Below are 22,358 nucleotides of genomic sequence, written 5' to 3'. Positions count from 1 at the left end.
AGAGGTTCATTGCTTTTGAGGATATATAGAGCTCCATCTCACGTACCAAGATGGGCTCATCTAACGACGGGAAACGAAATCTTCTCATTGTTTCAAATCGCCTTCCATTATCTGTGAAACGGGTGAATGGTGCCTTTGAGTCCTCTATCTCGAGCGGTGGCCTTGTCACCTCTCTCTCAGGATTGACCAAGTCCACCCAATTCCAATGGTTTGGCTGGCCGGGACTTGAAGTTAGAGACCCGAAGGATCGGGAGGATGTACAAAAGAGCCTGGAAGCTCACAATGCCATTCCCATATTTCTGGACAGCACCCTGGCCGACGAGCACTATAATGGGTTCTCGAGTAAGCAACCTGCCCTTGAATTTCGATTTATACTGACCGCCAGACCGTATCCTCTGGCCCATTCTCCATTATCAGTCAGGCGTGATCTTTGACGATACTCCATGGCAAGCATATCGGCGAGTAAATGAGTTATTCGCAGATGCAATTGTGGACTCAGCAGAAAATGGAACGCTAATCTGGGTTCACGATTATCATCTGATGTTGCTCCCTGAGCTTCTCCGCGATCGACTAAGGGAAAGAGGTAAAGCCTGTGCCATTGGATTCTCCCTCCATACGCCCTTTCCAGCCAAGGACTTTTGGAGGAATCTTCCCGTTCGGAAACATCTTATAGAGGGACTGTTGGCTAGCGATTTGATTGGATTTCATACGGACGAGTATAAGCAAAATTTCATCGATGCATGCGCTGGTCTCCTGTGAGTTCTAGCCCTAACTTGCTTTCGCTGTGGGCTTGGGCAAAGGAAACTAATACCCCGCAAGTGAAGCACGCACCGAGATCCCCAACCAAATCCAGTATAAGAATCGTCTGGTTTGTGTGAACAAGTTCGTTGTCGGCATTGACCCCCAAAAGTTCACTGATACTTTGCAAAAGCCCGAGGTACAAGAGCGCATTCAAAATCTCAAAGAACGCTATAAAGGTATCAAGATCATTGTGGGTGTCGATCGTCTGGACCACATCAAAGGCCTCACGCAGAAACTCAAGGGCTTTGACGCATTCCTTGATGATCACCCGGAGTTGCAAAACAAAGTCGTCCTCATGCAAATTGCCGTCCCTAGCCGCGAGGATGTAAAGGAATATAAGGACCTCGAAACGGAACTCTGCACATTGGCTGGAAAAATCAATGGGAAACATGGTAAGCCCCCGTCCCAGATATAGGGAGTATACTAACTGGCTAGCCACCCCGGAGGGAACTCCGCTGCTATACATGCATCGCTCGGTCCCATTCAATGAATTGACAGCATTGTACTCTGTGGCCGATGTATGCCTTCTCTCCTCCACCCGAGACGGAATGAACCTCGTGGCGTTCGAATATGTTGCTTGCCAGCAAGAGCGTCACGGCGTACTCGTTCTCTCGGAATTCGCTGGCGCAGCGTCATTTATGACCAACGGCAGTATCCCGTTCCATCCTGCAAATACGACGGAGATGTCTGAGGCGCTCCACACTGCACTGAATCTGAATGCGGCCGAACGCAAGACGAAGTACGAGTATCTTCGGGACTTCATCAATACCAACACAAGGTGTGCAAGACTTCCCTACCGGAACATTGTTAGTTGCTAATATCCGCAGTGCGAAATGGGGCGAGACCTTCATCGACAAACTATCCCAACGCTGTAGACGCCCCGAGGACCCGTGTTGAGCGTTGACTTTCCCCGGTTGTCATGTATCACCCTCCCTGGAGATGCTTCTTGTCTGTCGGGAATCTTGATTCGCCATAGTAATTCAATCGCCTTGTCCTCTTCTGCTAGAAGCTCGAATACCATGTGCTCGGCTGTGCCCTGTAGCCTGGAGCATTGTCATGTTGAAACCTCGCTCTTGGTCAAAGGTTACCTCCTTCAAGGGGCGGTAAATTGATAGCGGACTACCACACCTCGTGACTTGTAGAAAACATCCTCATTGTACCCTTGACTTGACTCCCGATAAGGAGTAAATAAATAGCCGTGGATATTCAGCGCACTACGTCGATTGGCCTTACGATATGTCGTATACCTTTTAGTTCATATGTCTGCTCGCGATTCACCAAATCTTGTAGATAAAGCGTAAGAGAAACGTCCAGGATGGGCCCTGTCTCCTCCTCAGCATCGTAATCCATGAGGCCTGTATACTTTGCCTATACGCATACACGTGATAGCCTCGTCGACCAATAAGCGTTCGAGGGACATCGTGAGGTGCCTACTCTCCGCCAATCAGCGTCCAGGACGAGTATAAAATTGTTGTAGACTATTCTTCTTCATTTCCCTTTCCCCATCTTCTCAATCTTGCCCATCCCATTGCGCTTGAGTATAATACCTTGATCCCGCCTCTCTATACCATCATGTATATACTCGGACTCGATCATGGTTACTCCATTTCACGTTGAATTTGTTCGTTTACTTCGGTGACTCGTTTATTTTGACGGTTTCGTTTACCTTGATGCCCTAGTAACCTGCTTACCTCGGCGACTCATCGCATCGCTGACTCGTTTACTTCGCTTAGTCGTGTACTTTGCTTTGTCCCGTACGTGTTATACGTTTGACTATATAATGCCTCTGTCTCCCACTTGGCCATCTGGCTTTTCTTCTCTTTCCCATCCCCCTGCACTGTGAGACTTATTACCCATCTTCTAAATGCCTCACATACATCACTTCATTGGGGTTGGGTCTAGTGTCCGTCATTCACTGGTTCCATCTCGCTAGTTCATACATATCATTTCCGAATGTGTTGAAAATCCGCCTGTGAGTCCTCTCAATACCTTTATCTTACTTCTGTCTGGTCATTGACATGCGTGTCTATCTTTGCTAACATCTCTATCAGTCATTACCCTCTAGTGTCCTCCCTTGATCCATTCCCATTCATACATATCCTTGGTGGTCAACATGTCATTCCCTCGCCTCGCCGTTCATGGACGGCAACCTGTTTGGTAAGTTCTTGGTCCTTTTCATCAGGTTTATGTTGATCCTAGTTGTCAAGTGATGACATCGTTATCGCATTTTTAGCTCTATTGCTGAGCAATGAGGAAAAAAAATCGTCTGAATCACAACTCGAAACATTTACACGCTGTTCCGATCTCAAGATACAAGTTCATTTGGCTGACCTCTATCTCGATCATGCGATATAGGACGACTTTCCCTGTCCGCCCCCATTGAAACTTTTCATGGTAAGTTTCCAGTTTTCTCTCTCTGTCATATCTGATCTATGATTCCGTGGATCCTTTCGTCTTGATGTTGGTGTGCAATGATGATAAAATTCCTGGGCGATGCACTGAGGCCTGATGCAAAGCGAATCCCGAACTGAGCCACCATTCAAGACCCATTCTACTTGCAGCAAACTTGCTATTGATGCCTGCCCGCTTAACGTACAACCTTGTGTTTTGGAAGTCCAATTCGTTGATGAATGTGTTATTTTCTAGGCTCTTTTCCAGTGCTCGACTTGAGAATGATGATTCCAATATTCAGCAGCGGGTCACATTGGCAACTTATTACGCAGTGCAAATATTCTTGTCAAGTTTCGGGCATTCCCTTTGCACGTTTGTGCAATGGTGACTGCCTATTCAATGGTAAGTTCATATTTGCCTTTCTTAGGATCTAAATGGCGGTGATGACTTCAACATAAGCGTTCATGTGCTGAGGCCTGCTGAACTCCCTTTGATCCGAGCCTATTTCATTACTTTTGTTCTTTTTCTGGTCATATTTTTAGCCCACTGACATTTCGCCCCATCCACATAGGTAGCTACCATTGACTCTTCTTAAATCGAATGGCCTGATGGGAGTCATTGAATGTTTATTTGTTACCGGTTAGATTTCCCTAATACCTTCCCTCCTCCCTTTGAGGGTTTGTCTGGTGCCAATGAAGAAACAACAGAGAGCTACCCAAAGGGTTGAGGACAAAAAGCACTACACACTTTCTTCATGCACCTTATGATTACTTCTACATTTCCATCTTCCTCCACGATTGGTCCTTTTCATGCACAGTGCTAACATAAATAATCCCTCGAGTATAGGATCATATGCTTGCATGTTACACCGAATATCCCTCGATGCCAATGATGAATGTAGCGATGATGTGAGCATCCCTGATGGCTGAACGACACTGGACTTTCTGAGGCAGCTTTCGAGTACTTCGCCGTTTCATCCCGCTGGTAGCTCTTCTCCTATCGTCTGGAATACTCTTTAATATTTGCGTGGTGCCGATTGTGAGACAGAAGAGCCACTGAAACACCACTTTGACGAGAAGGGAACACTACATTCTGAGCCACCTTATAACTACGTTCCAAATTTCCCATTGCTTCTCCGATTGACTTGTTCATGCGCGATGCTAATACCCCATGATCTCTTAAATGCAGATCCATATACCATTGAACCATCTATGTGACATCTTACCTTCCACGGTTCATCGGTGATCTTCCCAGTGCTAAAGATGAGACCTCAAGATTTGTGAATCTCCCTGCTAGAAGATTTGTTGGATTGAGCCACGTTGTGAGCTCTAGACTGTCATTTCCTTCGTCACTGTGAAGGGTTTTATCCATTCCATCCGGTAAGCCGCCATTGCCCACATCCCCCTATCCCCCTATAACTCATCGATACGTCCTTTTGATGGCAATGATAATAAACCACATGCTCTGAGCATCCCTGATATCATATTGTCAATCTGAGCCACTTGGAAGTATCTATTACTACTATCACTGTTACCCTATTGCTGCATAGAATCTTTGCTGATTTGTGAAGTCAGTTACTATTAGGTGAAGTCGTCTCCTGTCCCTATGTACCTCGAACCCGACCTGCTACGTGTCGATGATGAGATATTGCTTGGCCTGACTCATATTGATGAAAAATTCGGCAATCTGAGACACAATTCGGGCATTGTTGCAGATCTGACCCTTTGGCATCCATTTGTCCTGGGCAGTGCTCCTGCTTGCTTAGGACCATACTAATTCCTGAAACTAGGTTCCATGTTGCTCACTTCTATCCTCCATCCCAATAACCGGCCAGATATGTGCTCGATGCCAATGATGACAATCTTGTTCAGCTGAACCCCCGTGATCACAACTTAACGCCAGTCTGAGGCATCATATAAGCACTTCCTAATTCTGCCTGCTGTCTCGCATTGAGCTTTCCTTTGAGATTCTTAGTATTTAGTTTTCCGCAGTTGCCCAGATCGGTTCACCTTTGCCCTGATATGGGCCATTATGTTAGAGACGATGACGAGACTCAAATCTCGTTCCAATCTGAAGTTTTACGGAGGCTATGACGAGGAGACAATATCCGAGTCACGGTTTCTTGTATCCGGAAGTTAGGTTTCATGTTGCTCGCTTCTATCCTTCCTCCGAACTCCCCATCAGAGATTTGCTTGATGCCAATGATGAAGAAAGCACATCGGTGAATCCCCGTGTTCACAACTTAAAGCCGGTCCGAGGCATCATACGAGTACTTCCCAATTCCTCCTCATATTTTGCAGGGTGACTTGCCTTGAAAATCTTCTTGTTCTTCTTTCACACGTTCGTTCCGATTGGCTTGATCGTGCGGGTTGAGATGGGCTATTATGATAGTGACGATGACGAGACTAATATCTCATTCCAATCCGAAGATCTATTCGATCGTTGATGAGAAAACAACTTCTGAGTCACATCCCTAATTTATATACTTGTATTGCTTTTGAGTATGTTTACTTGACATTACCCCGGCGGGATGCTGCTTGACCTCCAGGGCTATGCAAAAGGCTTAATAATGAAGAGAATCTAGAGGAGCGAAGTCGGTGCTTCGCTGCCTCCATTGAATCCAACATGTGCCAAGTCGACATAACATCCCATAGTTAGTTGATCGTTGTGTTATGTACTTTCATTGTTAATCCGTTCCTACCCATGAACCTTTTCAGTATGGCAAAAGTTATCTGCCTGTCATTTTACCCGATTCCTGTGGTCTATGTGGGCATACGGATTAAGCTATTAGACGGATGATGTGCGTGTTTTGGCGCATGTGAATATTGTCTCGCAGAAAGAGAAATAGTGAGCTTTCTTCTCTCTTGCCCCTGGTCACCAAGAGATCGTCTTGGTTCTAAGTCAACGTAAATACTTTTTCGACTTCTGCATCACGAGGTTCATTGAAATTGACATTGAGGAGCACATCAAAATGCGTTTCCCTTTCTGGCAGGTTTTCAGCAGCCAACAGAGTAGCATCGAGATCAATTTCCAGCACCGAGATAAGCCCTGACTTCTGATAGAGCCAAATTGTGCCATTATTCACTGTGACATGGCAGCCTCGGACGACCGGAGGCGACGAAATGAGTTTCCGACCCTGCTGAAAGATCCAGCCCCCTCCCACCCACAAAGATCGGTGGGACATAGAAGTCACTGGGGAATCTTGAGATCGAAGAGGCACTTTTCCTCGATCAAATTTGAGATACTGCCGATTCCCTGAGAATGAGAGCGTATAAAGTCGCAACCAAGTTTTGAATACATGGACCACTAATCCATTTTTGAAGGATGCATGGGTCCAATTGCCAGATTTCCAGTGATCCAGAAGAACCTTTCGGACCATTTTGAACGACAATGGCCATAGAGTCGCTCTTTGCTGAAAATATCGCTCTTGGTTCCAAGGGGATGGACGTCTCTTGCCAGTTTGTGGATGGGGGAACCGATGGATCTTGCTCGGGATATGCACGGGATAAGACGGTCCTCATGTCCCTCAGATCCTACACTTCGAGAGACTCCATCGAATTCCGAACGACCCATCGCCCATCTGGAGAAAGATTGAGGCGAGCCAAACCTTTATAGTGGCGCAGAACTATTTCGCCCTCCCCGATCGGCGCTGTGACCCCGATACCAAACGGATAGCTCAGCTTTCTAATGGCTGTGCTATCCTGGCGATCAGAGACTATGTCCCACATCCTGACAAGGCCGTTCCTTCCCCCGGTTGCCAATATTCCACCTCTGGGAGAGAATGCAGCCACTGTAAATCCCTCGATAGTCGTAATCTTGCTTTGTGTAGAAAAATCCCAGACAAAGCCTTTCCCGTCGGGTGTAATAGCTGCAATTATCTTGTCATCTGCAGATAGCTCCAAGCTTTGGTCCTGCCGGCCATTTGTTGTTATTTCTGAGGGCAAAGGAATGTTAGGTCCAGGCTGAGGGCAATGAACACCTTCTTAGGGGGGAACTCATAGTCATCACGCAACTATTTGTGTCCTCGGGTGTTGCTATATTCTGTCAGGGGCCCTTGGCATCTTCGTGTTATTGAGGAATACTTTGACGCCAAAAAACTGAACGTGCGTGCTAAGGAATTGTTTAACGGGATGCGGCCGATAAGCCGTGTGAGACCTTGTGTGCGAAGGTGTATAGCGGCCAGTGTTCAGTTTCAATTAAAATCTAAGTTTCGGCCTGATTTCTGCTTTAGTGCCTGATTTAAGTCCAGCAGAAAATTAATATACCTGAATTACCATTACAGTGTAGCTATTCCTAGGTAGGCATCAATGTAGGTGCCCTCTTATTCTTCTTCTCTCCTTTATATATCTTCCCTTACTTACCTTTATCACTACTGTTAATCTTTCATCGGCCCTACTTTGTACTCCTATCGAGGTAAACCTCTATCACCGAGTCTGATCCCGTAAAGGGAAGAGAAAACGACCGGTCGCCGAAGAAAAGGGGTAGTAATATTTCCCTCGGCAGAATCGATACCGCCTATCCCTCGTAATTCAACTTCGAAGGGAAAATCCATTTCTTTATCATCATTAATCAATTAATTTTAAATCAAATATACTCGTCCTTCAGCGAAAGCTACTCCTCGGAGGAAAATAGACTAGGGAGGGCGTGAAATTCCGACGGATTTAGATTCGCCAGATTCCCTATTGTTAGGTCGGAACGGCTTCAACGCCTGAGGAAAAGATAAATTAAAAATTTGTATGGTGTGAATACCTTCAATTTTAGGTTAAAGGGGCTATCATAGCTTCATTTACAATACACCGTATAGAGCGGTAGCGAAAGCGGTCTGAAATCAGGCATTATTCAGGCATTATCCAGGCATTCTCAGGCAGCAATGCATATTTTAATTGAAACTGAACACTGGCCGCTATACACCTTCGCACCTTGTGTCGATTGCGGTGGGGCCCAGCTATTGGAGACACCAAGGAGATACCCACATCCCCAGGTGTCGTGGGTATCCCCTTGGTGTCTAAGAAAGGGTTTATATAAGAGATCCACGTGAGATCCGATGGAAGGGGCTGTGTTTGTACCTGAGGACGCTTTGGCCCTTCCCGGCATTGTCGCATTGCAGTGATCTTATTTGAACATTGCCCAACGCATCATTGAACCCACAGACACCCAAAAACACTAGTATTGATTCATGTCGGACTGGTGATGACCTCCATGAAACTATGCAGTTCTCGACACTGATCTCCTGGACGTTTCGAGGCGGAATCGCTCCTATCTGAGTCTGCTTGCGGCCTGTCTATGGTATACCCCTGTGTAGTACGAGCAGCCCGAAGTAGGATAAGTTAAGCCAGTCGATCTTTGCGCGATATTCCGGCACTCATCTATCTCAAACCTGGAGGCTTAGTTATTGCTTGGGTATCGATGCTGATGCTGGATGGATCTTATGAGAGATCGGCTTGCCGACCCACATGGCATCAAGCGCGTGTGTTTGCATGTCCCTCTCTTCCCCCACGCTGAACAGTAATCCCTCGGCGATAATGTCGATTACTGTATACTTCATCACCACTGAATCGCTTTCAAGGTAACTCGCTGGCTATGAGAAACGGTATATGTCGGGGTTTTTGTGCACATTGAACGTTGGCGAAAAGTGTGCCTGCTTAAAGATACACATCTTGGCAACCCCCGAGGCCGGGTGCAGACTTTCACCCCGACGAAACCAGATCAGCCACCTCGGATCCCTAGTCAGAGATTGGAACGAGATCGGAATATGGAGTGTGTTTCCGAGTCCTTTCTACATTTGCATCGTTCACGATGTTTCGGGTCTTTAGGCTGAAGGCGAAGTGCTCTAAACAAACAGCCCCACACGATAATGACGCCGCGCCCGGGGCATATCACGACATTGGCAGCAAATAGCTATGGCTCGACGTTTTCCATGCAGATTTGAAAATCTTTGCACTGTAGCGAGGGGATATCCCCGCGCTAAATATGGCACGTGGAAAGCATAAAGGTCTTCGGATCTGGCAGGTCTGACTTCTGTTCCTGGCACACGCTTTTCACAGACATGGATAAATCAAATCCAGGCCACGTCACATACAGAGGGCATGTGCAAGATGCCGATACGAAGAGCTTCCAATCGGGGGAAGTCCCCCATATGGATGAAGAGATCGCGACCGATCCTATGTCGGCGCCCTTGAAGCGAAAGCTAAAGTCCAGACATCTGCAGATGATTGCCATTGGAGGTGAGACTGCAACCAGGGCTGACTTCGCTGCTACAGTTTTGCTAATAGAGCTTGTCAGGCATTATCGGCCCCGGTCTACTGGTGAGCTCTGGAAAGGCATTGCACGATGGTGGGCCAGCAGGATCTTTGATCAGCTTTTCGCTGGTCGGCATCATCGTCTTCTTCGTTATGTAAGATAACTAGGATGAAATTATTGAGTTTCTGAACCCACGCTAACTTTTTAGGCAATCGCTTGGTGAGATGGCTACCCTGATCCCTGTCACCGGCTCATTTACCGAGTATGCCGAGCGCTTTATTGATGATTCCCTTGCATTTGCTCTGGGATGGGCGTACTGGTACTTGTGGGTGACGGTATGTTGCAGTGAGACGAAAGAAACTCCGATCTATCACTGACCCGGTATCCCAGGTTCTCGCAAATGAATATAACGCGATATCACTCGTGATTGGATACTGGACAGATGCTGTTCCCCAATGGGGATGGATCTTAATCTTCTGGGTGATGTTCCTGGGCCTCTCAAACCTGGGGATCTTGGCATATGGCGAGATGGAATTCTGGCTCTCCCTGTAGGTTACCCGCTTTTATCGAAGCAACAAATTGACTAACAGCTTCTAGGATCAAGGTGTTGGCGTTAATCGTCTTTTTCATTCTCGCGATTATCATCAGCGCAGGAGGCATTGGACCACGCGCTATCGGCTTTAAGCATTGGCATGACCCTGGCGCCTTTGCAGACTCAATCAATGGAGTTGCGAAGACATTCGTTGTTGCAGGCACGCTGTATGCCGGCACTGAGATGTATGTACCTAGATCTTCGTCATGGTTGGGAACGATAAAGAACTAACGATGGATTAGGGTTGGTATCACTGCTGGAGAATCGGATAATCCTCAAAAGGCAGTTCCAAAGGCTATCAGACAGGTCTTCTGGCGCATCGTGATTTTCTATGTCGGTAAGTAAATACCGCAACGAAAGATTGAATCATCGCTGAAATATCCAGGTACTATCTTCTTCATTGGAATGCTCATCCCATGGAACGACGAGAGACTTTTGGCTGCATCGTCCAAGACGGCCAGCTCTCCCTTGACAATCTCGCTGGAGGATGCCGGAATTCTCCCCGCCGCCCACCTCATTAATGCTCTCATCGTGATCAGTGTGATCTCCGCCGGAAACAGCTCGCTTTATGTGGCATCCAGAACCCTAATTTTCATGGCTCGCAACAGAAAAGCACCGAAGTTCATCGGCCGCACGAATCGCCTCGGAGTACCATGGGTTGGCTTAGTATTCACAAATATCTTTGCATGCATCGTGTTCTTGGAGCAGTCTTCCAGTGCTGGAAGGGTTTACTCCGCACTAATCACCCTTTCAGGAGGTATGTTCTTCTTTCCAGAATTTTCTTGTCGCTGTGCTAACCAATTATCAGTCGCTACGTTTATCGTTTGGTCTGTGATAGGAATCGCACATATCCGATTCCGCAAAGCACTGGTCGCGCAAGGCCAAGACCCAGCCAAGCTCCCATTCAAAGCACTTTTCTACCCATACGGTACCTATCTGGCGTTGGCAGCCAATGTCTTCCTCGTTTTCTTCCAAGGATACACTTGCTTCCTGAATCCTTTCAGCTCGACAGACTTTGTGATCAACTATATCCTTCTCCCTGTATTCTTGATCTTTGTCGTGGGGTACAAATTCTGGAACAAGACAAAGCTGGTCCGACTTGAAGATATGGACATTTGGACTGGACGAAGAAATCCCATGGAGTTCGAAGAGCCCGAGGCAGACAAGGAGCGGACATGGTGGTCGCGCATTTATTCTGTCGTCATAGGATAGATTGTTTGCCTCGCGCCCTAGCTTATACCACACATAATTTGAACATATCTTTTGACATAATCTGGGCTGTGATGAACTCAAATCTATTTAAACGCCCAGCCACACGGCCCGAGATGATGATGTCCAATTAACAGTAGCCAAGCACCAAACGACGAATGAAGTCTGGTCACCACGCAGCAGACTGGTGACGAGAGTTTCCGAGATCAGCACGGGAACCGTCGGACAGCGAGATACGCGAGGGGAAGACAATATATGAGGATTGGCGTCGGATGAGTTCCTTATCTACATGTAGGCGATGGGAGAATTGGATTGTGTTCAGATTGCAAGGTTACTATGTCGTTGAGCACATCAGTTTCTCCTCCCAACACTCGGTCTTCAGATGCCGACAGCTCCAATATCCAACCCCCCACACGCCGCTGGGATATTGACCGTTGGATCAACAGCGTGTCTCTATTTATGCTGTGATTGGTCCAGATAAGAGGGGGAACCCCCATGTTCCCGTCTTAGCTGCATCGGTCTACGACGGGGTGAAGATTCAACCCCTGTTGCATCCTGCCGATCCCCCCCTCGGATACGGCGCATCTACAGACACCCGGAGTCCTAGGACCACTCGATTCTTCATGACATCCCCCATCAACCAATCAGGAACGACCTGTGCATCTCCTGCATGTGGTCAATACATACTTCGGGGTTGCAGATCGGCGGATTTCCTCGACTCGGCATAGTCTGTTGTTACACATATGGTATTTTGCAGTTCCGGCACTTCTCAAGCAACAAATGGCGACGAAGGCTTGGCTGCAGAATGTAACATCACGTCGATAGGAGATGTCCGCTTCCTTCCCGCTGGAAAGGGACCAAAGAGCTCAGAAGAGATCTATTTAAACTAGCAAATGGTCCTGAAAAAAGCGAGTTTATCATCTCAGGAATCTCCAGAGCCAGCCGTATACTCAAGTCTTCAAAAATTGCCAACACCCTTCCAAAATGCTTTATACCAAGGTTAAAATATCATTCTATATGGACAACCTCAACTTCTAACACAAACTCCAGATCCTGGGCGTAGCTGCCCTCTTCATCTCGAGTGCTATCGCCGTCCCTCTCGACGTCGCAGCTAGCGCATGTGCCGCCACCTGCGGCACGGTCTGCTACACCAGCAGTGCTGTCAGCGCCGCCAAGTCAGCAGGCTACAAGCTCTATGCAGCAGACGACGATGTCAACAACTACCCTCACGTCTACCACAACTACGAAGGCTTCGACTTCGATGTGGCAGGAACCTACTACGAGTTCCCCATTCTCAGCAGCGGCAGCATCTATAGCGGTGGCTCTCCTGGTGCGGACCGTGTGATCTTCAACGGGAATAACGGTCTCGCTGGCGTGATCACCCACACTGGTGCTAGTGGAAATAACTTTGTCGCATGTACCTAGATGATGCATTCACTTATGATATCACGGAACGAAGCCATTCTACATTGTATGATTGACATTCCAAAATATAGGGAAATAGAGAAATGTAGGAGGCCATCTTATCATGTAGACAGATAGAGAAACTTGTCAACATGCTGTGTAGGTCTCCCGTCGCTTTTGGTATCTAGAGGCAAACAACAATCGACACCCGCACATTTGCGACAATGTGGGAACTTGTCGTCGTCGGGGTTTGATACCGATGTGTGGAAGGGGGAATGTGTAATTAAACTAATTCTAATAATGGTTGAGCTCAGACTGTGACCATCGAGCTGCTTTCTCTTGTTGCTTTATCCCCCAATGAGTGCACATTAGCTGCTCATCGGAGGTTTGACATCGTATAGATGAAAGGCCTTGTTTGGTCCAAGTCGAGCAGTTTCCGTTTTGTCCCGTGTATTCACAGTGAACTGGAGAATCCCCGAGTGATTTCAAGAAGGAAGAAAGCGTTGGAATAGAAATGCATGGACTTTATATTGGGGTATCCTGTCCTAAGTGCGGGGTTGTCTCGGCCTTATGTCTCGGCAGCATGGACATCTATGTGAAGTACCAATACACCGCACCTATAAGCGTTCAAATCATATACAAATTGAAACCAGAGGGGCTTGCTTTGAGCCAATCATCCTTTGACGAATATCCTCAACAACCAAGGATTTTGAGTCTCTATCTATGGAGTACACTCCTGAACACACATTTACATGTACCACCTTGAAGATGTTGTTAAAGACAGGTAGTAATTGATCCTATGAGCATCGACTGAGACCTATGAGATATCCTAAGAGTCGACCAGCTTCCATCAAATGTCGAGAGATTCTTGGACCTTACACACCCCCTATTTGTTGATCTGCCAAGCCCGATGTTGGCCGACGTTGGCCGAGGTGGTGGCCTGAGGGATCGGGATGATAGAATCCCTGCAAATGCCTCAAAAGGACATTGGCGATGAGAAATCCTGTAGGAAAAAGGCTTACAGGCTACCTAGTAGCAGATCTGATAGCATCCTTTGGACAAAATATCAGAGGTGATAAAGGGTAATGGATGGCAAAATCCTGCGAAAATCTGGAATATTGGTTTCTTGGCATGTCATGATATTCTCTAGAATTGTTGCGTCCATTAACGCTAGATAAGTTGTGTCATTCGATCGACCGCCAAGAGCTATTCCAGCTTCATGGTCGGGAAGGTCGCTACGATGCTAAATTACATATCGCTGAAATGATAGCATTACTCGGTCCACCACCTCTAGAGATCATATAGAGGCATCAGTATATGCGAAAGTAGTAAGTACATACTCGTGGCCGAACCCTGTCAGGCCAGAAGACGACAGAGTATGTGAGACCGCGGAGGAGTACTTCGGTGGGCCATTCTTTGACGAAAAAGGCAACACTAGGTCTCCTAACTCAAACAAATTATCTCAAGATTTGTAAAATATATCAGGTCGCTTTCTCCTCGAGAACATAATCCCGGACCGTAGACTAGACGATACAGCTTCATTCCTTACGGGAGAGGAGAATGAATGCTTTCCTAGCACCCAGACGCAAGAAAAGCGGCAGGCGAGTTGGCAGGTCATCCTTTTCTTCAACAAAAAGCAAACAAGCGCCTGATTTCTGTAATCATTTGGTAGCAGAATGGATCAATTTAGTGCTTGATCCCGGCTTGGCGATGCAGTCAGTTTACCGATTCAAGGGTGAGCATAATTGTCCTTTTGTATCCCAGCTGCTGAGAACTACGTAATAGGATTCGGGTAGAGGAGTGAGATGTTGTCTTGGGAAGAGACAAAGCTTCCGACATCACACGTAGTCTACCTAGGTATCTGTCTGAGGCACCAAGGCACCCACTGGCTCAACAGCATCTTTTTGAAGCTTGGTGGCCATTAATCAATGCTTCCATTCGTGGTTTTGATTTCATAGTGTTCCACCGGAGGATGCGTAGATGTTTCTCTGGTATTCCAAGGCTGATAGGAAATAAGGTTGATCAATTACCCCGGGGCCGTCTTCTAGCGCCAGTAAGCATATAGCACCCGCACTTATGCATAATAATTATTTCTGTGGAAGCCTGAATATCTGTGAGGTCTGGGGCTGGCGACCCCTGCCTGCTCCCACCTCGATGTTACAGGAAGTCTTGGAATGTGAGTAATTAATGTTATTTTGGATGCCTTGAAAGAGAGACCAGCAGCCGGAAAGGCTGAGGGTCCGAGCTCTGTGTATAGGTCAACACATTATTAGGCACCGAATATACGGTGGTTAAAATTATTTCTAGCATTGTTTTGGGGAGTCCTAGACTATTAGGAAGCATAGGTGATTTGACAAGCTACCATGCACATGTATGTTACAGGTATATTAACGGACCCAACGGTTCTCAACCATCGCTCTGGTCTAACCGAAAGTATTTCGTTTGAGCTAGCATTCGCCTTCTTTCCCCCCTGCCTTTTTTCTGCGTATGTACTCTGTTTGGGGAGAAATCAATCTACACTGCCACAGATATATGCACTTTGCTTGGGAAACGACGCCTCGCATTGCCAAGTCGAGCTACACATATCATACTCCGTGCGGTGTACGGAGTACACCACAGTTGTACATAATTTTCAGCAAGCCACAACAAAGCACGGAGTATATGTAGAGTGGGTGGGACCTGCAAACACTCATGCTAGCCGCATCGGAAGCGATGTGAGGTCAAATGCAGGAAGATGTCCGTCGATCACTTCCGATCTGCTGCAGATTTGCCTTGTTGCGTTCTAAGAAGGATGGTCCCGCTTGGTACCATTGAAACAAAAAAGTTACGAGCTCGTGTTCCACTGAAGCCGATGAAAGTGGGGCCTATTCCGCACCGAGATCCCCCGGGGTTCTCGGTGCTAGAATCTTTTAACGATACGGAATGCCACTGTGCAGCTCAGGTGTTCTGTCAACGTTGGCTTGACGTTCGGAATATGGAGTATGGAGTACACCGCTACCAAATTCCCAGCCATATACTCTGTGCTCCGTGCGGAATAACCTGGATTTGCTGGACACAAAAATAATTATTATATAATCATTGGGCTTACCCCTGGTGGTGATTCTGCCATCTTCAACATACTTGACTCACACCAGGCAGCGCGAAGCCCTTTATTAGGGCCTTATTACGCCTAGGGGATTTGGGGGTTCTTGGATCTCGAATATAACTGTTATGCTCAGAGCGGGTTGAATAAAGGGGGAATAAAGTTCGACATCAGATTTCTCAGGCAGAGATTGTTCCAAAACTCGGCGACGATTTAATAATTATCTGGATCTGTCGGAGGTGATTGAGGGTGAGGAGTATGGAGTCAGGATGTACTCCGTACATCCATGGATCCGAGCTGTATGCCCCCACCCTTACTCCATCAGCTGAGATTTGGTCCCTTTCGATTGGCTGGAGAGGGTCCGTGGACGGCTGACAAGCATAATGGGGCTCAACAGATTCACATTGTGGGTAGATCGAAAGATTTCCCATTTTCGAGGGTAGCCGATTGCCAATAACGCCGGCAATACTCCGTCCATGGAATTATCGTGTAATAAATGGTTTTGATGGGAACAAAAAAGCAGTGGCGCACGCTTAGCCCAACGCTGATCACGGTACATCAGAGACCTAGCTGAGCAGCAGGAGAAGGGGTGACAAATGGCCGTGCGTCCCAGCGCACTCGTCGCAGATGTCGATTTGGGTCCTTGACCTCGTTCCGTGCGTGGAGCCAGCGTCCATTATCCATTAAGATGATCGACCCACGCGGGAGGTCCTCGGCTTTCAGGTTGAGTATCCGAGAGCGGGCTGTTGGCCCCAACAGGACTGATTTCAGCTCCGCTAGCGCTTTTGATGCCTGATCTGTGAGCGGCCTAACAATATCCTCTCGGAAGCGGAGCTTGATGGATTTGGTTCCGGGGCTAGTTGTCAATAGGCCACCGATGATCTGCGTATCGGCCTGACTTTTGACGAACTCGGGTGGGACGGTAATCTGAAAATTGGGGGTGAATAGCGTCTCAAGGGTGGAAGGTGAGAGCAAGGTGAGCAATTCGTCGACATTCAGGACAGATAATGTACCGCCGCCACACCGGTCTGGCTGGAGAACTTGGAGAGCAAAGTATTGCGGTGGACAGCTCTCGTAGCTGCAGTCTGTGTGCCAGGGGAATTCCTCCATAGTCTCAGATCGAGCTTGAGTATTGTTGCTCTGAAAGCTTTCGGGACTGGGCCGAATGTCCCACATCCAACCTCGATTTGCACTGTGGGTGATTGGTAGGCCATGGCCATGGTGTTGATGCAAATTCAACAACAGTTCATGGAGATATCTGCTTTCATCATCGGGGAAGTCTAGTTGAATATGTAGAACGCCAGCGCTCCGAAGGGTTTGGTGGACAGTACGAAGGTGCTCGGGGTGGGAGCCAATCGCAAGATTTGGGACTGTAAGACGCGCTATAGATCAAAAATGACAATTTGGATTAGCAGAGATAAGAAAATCCTTATGTACTAAAAGCTCACATATCCTAGGCACTCGAGAAATCTGCTTCCCTACGGTAGGGAAAGATCGTGCTACTCGTTGAACTGTAGTTGTGGCCATTCTGAACGGCGATGGGATGAAAAGACCTTTGGCCTAAGGGCGTTAAAGTGTTTTATACGGCGAATTTTCTGATTGCTGCTTATCCATTTCATCTTCTTTATCACGCTTGTGTATGAGCCATTCTCCACACTGTATACCGGAAAAAGACCCACGAGCTTATACTAAGTACGGCTGGACTGAATATTCAGATCCATCTGTATGAAGTACGGAGTACTCCGTATTCAAGCAGCTCCCACAACTAGTTTCTGCAAGGAAAGGTGGATATATCTCAAAGGAGCTTTTTATTTGCTACATGTTTTGGGTTTGCCCCTTGGGCTTACCCACATTCAATCGCGAACAGTGGATCACTCCCTACTGTACGGAGTACTCCGTACATATGTTGTGCAATAAGTGTTTTCTCAGCCAGCCAAACCCAGCTAGCACGTATCATGTATCATGTATCAATACGGTCATATGAAACATGAGTTGTTGACGAACTCGCTTAGAAGTTAGGACAAGACACTCATCGCCATTGCTACGGATATTACAGTCAGCTACGACCCTTGTAAATGTGGATCTAAATTTTGATCTCGTCTATGTTGTATGAGGTACCTGAGCGAGACATCTCGTACGAACAATTCACACCAATCAAAGGCAACGCCAGTCAGATCCAAGACTCATAGGATCACTCATTATCTTTCATACATATAGTATCTGGTTTCAAAGAATATCTTTTCCAAATGTCTCCATTGAACCAAAGTGGCTAGAGAAAGATCCCCAGTATGGTATAGAATCGAAAGGGATAATGAGATAGATTGTCTGAAACAATGTTCGCTCCAGGAAGAAATCAGTCTGCATCATTGTTGAATCACGGAGCACATCCAAGCTCCTCCACGACTTAAAGCACAAATTCGACCTGGGCCGCTTCTCCAGAGTCCAAGGCCCAGGAATGTGCCATGTGTGATGTGGAAGGTGCCAATGAGAGGAAAATTCCCAACACCAGCCTCCTCATCAAGAAGAACATCATATGTCAGTTGTTGGATTTGCTTTTGAACCACGTAGGTTGTCTTGCCATGTTTTAGATGAGGGTCTTGCATGCCCTGGAGAAGTGACATCCACTCTTCCTGTGTGACTTGGTCTCCAAATAAGATCCCGGCTCCCTTGCCGCTACGAACTGGCTTCAGCAGATATTTATCCTTGGTGGAGGCGTCTGCCCTGCATCCGGATACAAAATGCTTCAATTTGTCGGATCCAGGTATAATCGTGTGGACGAGTCCCCGATCAAGGATACCGGCTTGGTGGGATGAGAGCACGTTCCGCGCAACCAGCAAATCCAGCTCTTCTAAAACCAGGCCTAGCATGCGCTTGTCGTGAACCAGAAGCACAGTACGCAGGTCATTGAAACATCGCAAGCTGATTTGCTGAAGCATCTCAAAGCTCATGGCAAGTAACTCTCGTTGATGGAGTTCCACTCCGAGTTGATGTACTTCTTCCAATGACTCGCCAGCATCATTGAGTATTGTCGGCTGTTTGCTATCTGCACTAGACAGACAGTACAGTTTGTATCCACCAGGAGCTGTGGCGGGCACCAATCGCAGACTCTCGGGAGGAATGATTTTAACATCCACCCCCAGATAACGCTGTGCATATGGAACGAGCATGTGGATATCATATCCGTATTCTTCTCCCTTGACTAGATGCAATGGGAGTGAAGAGTCAAAAAGACCGTTCAAACCTGCAATAACCTGTAATTTATCAGACTCGCCTTTCGTCTATATGATCGCGCGGGGTTCAAACCTTTTGCGGGTCCGTGGCTCCTTTGATACCATATTGCTCGATGCCCATATTGAGAAGAGCTTGTTGGCCAAACGCAGTAAAAAGGAATCCATTCCAACAGAACCGTGCGTTGATCTCACAGATGCGATAGTTCTCAATTTGCTCAGGGTCATCTGAGGATTCAAGCAGAAAGTCCGGTCTCCATGACCCTTGACAGGATTTGAAAGGACGAAGCACACGTCCATCCAGATTTTCCATCCACTAAAACTCTCAGCAAGAATCAACGAGCTTCGAACGATTTGAACCAACCTGCAGCAGCCTTTCCTCCACTGGTTCAAGCGGCATCCGCTCGGGGAAGCAGGCTTTCTCATCCGACCACCATCGTTCCACGATATCCGTGATTGCTAGCACCAACGCCTCGCTTAGCTCTGCTAGCTGACGTTGATGAGCTTCGTTACCGAGCACTGGATAAGGTACCGATTTCTGGTGGGCATCGCCGGCCCAGGTCTCCCGTGGGCTACACTTCTCAAGCTCGGCATGATACTTTTCAAGTAGAGCAGATCGAGTTTCGGGGCAGATATCTGCTGGGGAAGAGAACTTTTCACCACTTTGGGGAAAGCAGATACTGCTGAATTGGTTCACTGGCTTCTTCATGGTTGCGCTCGCAGTGATATGGTGTTCATCCGCGGATGCGAGACTCTGGAGGCTTTATGTCTTAACCGCCACTCTTGATACACTTTTGTTGCCGTATTTCAACCCAAATACCCTTGAATGCATGGTGTTTCGTATATTTGACAAATACCGGTATTTGATGGAATGATCTACATTCCGAGACATCGCCGTCTGATCCGCGTTAGCGAAAAGCCGCTAGTGAGTAGCGCACTCCACCTGTATTCTCGATGTATCACGCTGCTTCTGCCAGAAATAGTGGCATTTTACCTTTGGGATTTAGTAATATATATGAACCTTATATATTTCCCAGGTACGAAGTACTCCGTAGCTGGTTGTTATATTCACTGTGTTCATAACTGGACTTTGCGCGCAATCTGAAGATGACGAACGGCTTCGACTTGAGCGAGGTTCTGGCCATCGCTAGCAACCACCCTTTTTATTCTGACACGGAATATCCACCGAAGAGTGAAGATTTGCCTATTTTGTTAGCAAAGCATCAAAAGTTGGGAACAAAATTATCGCTATCGTCTTTTCCATTGACTCGGAAAGAAGCATTGTGAGCTTTCCCGCTTTCCCGCTTTCGCTCCTCTAGGCCGCATAGCTAAAATTGCTAGATATAAGGAGATTGCTAGACTTACCACGGACCAAGACCCCCGAAATGGGTATCGACGGGAGACTTATATCAGTACGACTGGTGGGGGATCCGGTGGAGGAGCTCCAATGGTCTTCGCAACAGATTCGCGAGAGACCCGTCAACAGCGAGCAGCTATTGGATCTCTGTTGCATTCTTGTGGGATCGTAGGACCAGGAGACTGGGTCATGACGATGCATGTTTCGGGACATCTTTACAGGTAATGTCTCAGTTGTGTTCAATTGGAGAAATTGTCGGTTTAACGTGGACAGAGCTTTGGACCTCATGGCTGAGGTATTAGAGGGGTCTGGCGCCACGGTTCTTTGTGCCGGCAGCCAGATGGAACAGGACGAGATGATTGATATAATTATTGGCTATCGGGTGAATGCAATTGCCGGGGACGCAGGTCAAATCGTTCAGCTGGCGCGATACATCTCCACCCTCTCAGAGGAGAAGAGAAAACAACTGTTGATCAACAAAGCACTGTATACCTCGGAGCCAATGACCCCCGCCCAGCGCAGCTTTTTGATTTCTGTCTTTCCCAACATAGCTGTCTCGTCGGTGATTGGTAGCGCGGAAGCTGGGCCCTGGGCTGTCTCGCCAGCTGAGCTGACAGAGACCACATGGGACCATCACTACGCCGATTTTGTGTATGACCAACGTCTGATGCACCTCGAGATATTCCCTTTCTCCATCGAGGACCCCCAAGGCCGATGCGATGTCGATGTCCAGCCTCTTCCTCATGGCGAGAAGGGGATGCTTGTGCAAACCTCCCTGCAGAGGCTGCGTCATCCTCTCATCCGCTATGTTTGTGGTGATGTTTGCTCGCTCCACCCTTTGCCTGACTCAATGAAGGCCAAAGTCCCACCAGAAGATGCACCTCACTACAAAGTCGCGCGGATATACGGACGCGATCGAAGAATCAGCTTTGATTGGTACGGCGAGTACTTCGAATTCCCAGTCATTCAGGCTAAAATGCGAGATGAGTCATGGGGAATCTTGCAGTACCAGATCATTCTCCGGTATAGTGAAGGAGACAAGGACAATATTGGCATTGTTCTTGAGCTGCGTGTGCTACGGCATGACGAGCCGGGCACGATTAGCAAAAGCGAACTGACACGGAAGTTGCGGAGCTTCTTCAAGGTTTTCGAGAACAACGAAGAGTTGTTCGATTTGACATATCTGCCTGACTATTCGGGTTTCATTAGAAGTACTACGGGGCGGAAGGTGATTAGTTTCATCGATCAAACACGCGATTAGATTACTTGAAGTATAGCATGCCAGTAAAAGTTGAATCATTTACCAGACTTTTACCTCGAGATGGGTGTGAGATGCTCCCTACTGTTCCGTTTGGCCTGAGGCTCTTTAGAATGTTCAAAGTAAGCCGAATTTAATGTTCTGGAATTTTCGAGAATGCACTATATTGTGGATACTATTTTTTTAAGTCTTCAAAGATGCTTCAAGGTAATACGTAAGATCGTACGCGTAGCATCATGCTGAGCCATTTACTCCGTACACGTTATATATCAAGTGAAAATCAAGTCAACCCAATATGTTTGAGTTCGAATTAAACCCACAATTTCCTGATCTCAGCCTAAGCTCGACACACCATTTCAATTTTCAGCTCCAATCTTCTGCAGAGACACAGACTGTAAATTTGCCTAAAACTTTGGTAAAAGAGGATCTGAAGTGCCCACTGGGCGTTACTAGTCTATTCCACCTGCACTATTCTTGTATTAGGGTTTCACGAACTGCATGCGGATGGAGATCACCATTTCAAAATGACAGGCCAATGATCGTACGGGTCGAACCTCTGTAGCATGCACTGCATTGCCTCCAGATTGATGTTTGCTATTTCATCAATAACTTCAGTCGAGTTGGTGAATTCCCATGCTGATAAAAAGCCGTTAGGCTTCAACTGGAGCTCTCTAGGATGGTTTGCTCGAGGAAGTGTTGCAATCGGCTTATTCGCGGGCTCATGCGCCCTGTGTTCTTTCGTAAAGACAACGACTAACCGTGCATACATGCCTGAGAGGACCCCACAGAGGATCAGA

General features: G+C 47.3%; 8 protein-coding genes across 8 annotated transcripts; 4 read left to right on the top strand and 4 right to left on the bottom strand.

Annotated features, from left to right (window-relative positions):
- Positions 1-50: 50 nt before the first annotated feature.
- On the top strand, positions 51-1,698 carry N7457_008583 (trehalose-6-phosphate synthase; the record flags this gene model as incomplete). Its single annotated transcript, XM_057179626.1, has 5 exons — positions 51-342; positions 386-755; positions 820-1,193; positions 1,237-1,579; positions 1,629-1,698. 5 exons carry the CDS (start codon positions 51-53, stop codon positions 1,696-1,698), a joined length of 1,449 nt encoding a protein of 482 aa, XP_057028012.1.
- Positions 1,699-2,007: 309 nt separating this feature from the next.
- Positions 2,008-2,221, bottom strand: N7457_008582 (uncharacterized protein; the record flags this gene model as incomplete). Its single annotated transcript, XM_057179625.1, has 2 exons — positions 2,008-2,156; positions 2,182-2,221. The coding sequence occupies 2 exons, from the start codon at positions 2,219-2,221 to the stop codon at positions 2,008-2,010; spliced, it is 189 nt and encodes a 62-aa protein (XP_057028011.1).
- Positions 2,222-6,088: 3,867 nt separating this feature from the next.
- N7457_008581 (WD domain-containing protein) lies at positions 6,089-6,571 on the bottom strand (the record flags this gene model as incomplete). The annotated part of the gene is made up of 1 exon (XM_057179624.1): positions 6,089-6,571. One exon carries the CDS (start codon positions 6,569-6,571, stop codon positions 6,089-6,091), a length of 483 nt encoding a protein of 160 aa, XP_057028010.1.
- Positions 6,572-9,238: 2,667 nt separating this feature from the next.
- Positions 9,239-11,236, top strand: N7457_008580 (amino acid permease; the record flags this gene model as incomplete). Its single annotated transcript, XM_057179623.1, has 8 exons — positions 9,239-9,416; positions 9,475-9,586; positions 9,641-9,767; positions 9,823-9,980; positions 10,030-10,209; positions 10,267-10,361; positions 10,410-10,781; positions 10,833-11,236. 8 exons carry the CDS (start codon positions 9,239-9,241, stop codon positions 11,234-11,236), a joined length of 1,626 nt encoding a protein of 541 aa, XP_057028009.1.
- A 981-nt stretch (positions 11,237-12,217) lies between these two features.
- N7457_008579 (extracellular guanyl-specific ribonuclease RntA) lies at positions 12,218-12,658 on the top strand (the record flags this gene model as incomplete). The annotated part of the gene is made up of 2 exons (XM_057179622.1): positions 12,218-12,232; positions 12,284-12,658. 2 exons carry the CDS (start codon positions 12,218-12,220, stop codon positions 12,656-12,658), a joined length of 390 nt encoding a protein of 129 aa, XP_057028008.1.
- Positions 12,659-16,277: 3,619 nt separating this feature from the next.
- On the bottom strand, positions 16,278-17,246 carry N7457_008578 (uncharacterized protein; the record flags this gene model as incomplete). Its single annotated transcript, XM_057179621.1, has 2 exons — positions 16,278-17,101; positions 17,168-17,246. The coding sequence occupies 2 exons, from the start codon at positions 17,244-17,246 to the stop codon at positions 16,278-16,280; spliced, it is 903 nt and encodes a 300-aa protein (XP_057028007.1).
- Positions 17,247-18,082: 836 nt separating this feature from the next.
- N7457_008577 (uncharacterized protein) lies at positions 18,083-19,655 on the bottom strand (the record flags this gene model as incomplete). The annotated part of the gene is made up of 3 exons (XM_057179620.1): positions 18,083-18,970; positions 19,023-19,262; positions 19,311-19,655. 3 exons carry the CDS (start codon positions 19,653-19,655, stop codon positions 18,083-18,085), a joined length of 1,473 nt encoding a protein of 490 aa, XP_057028006.1.
- A 398-nt stretch (positions 19,656-20,053) lies between these two features.
- On the top strand, positions 20,054-21,564 carry N7457_008576 (uncharacterized protein; the record flags this gene model as incomplete). Its single annotated transcript, XM_057179619.1, has 3 exons — positions 20,054-20,229; positions 20,288-20,524; positions 20,577-21,564. The coding sequence occupies 3 exons, from the start codon at positions 20,054-20,056 to the stop codon at positions 21,562-21,564; spliced, it is 1,401 nt and encodes a 466-aa protein (XP_057028005.1).
- Positions 21,565-22,358: the final 794 nt, after the last annotated feature.

The sequence above is a fragment of the Penicillium paradoxum genome (genome assembly GCF_028828445.1).
Source record: "Penicillium paradoxum strain IBT 22861 chromosome Unknown utg000007l_segment0_segment0, whole genome shotgun sequence".
Lineage (NCBI taxonomy): Eukaryota > Fungi > Ascomycota > Eurotiomycetes > Eurotiales > Aspergillaceae > Penicillium > Penicillium paradoxum.
This window is presented reverse-complemented; position numbering and strand designations above follow the sequence as displayed.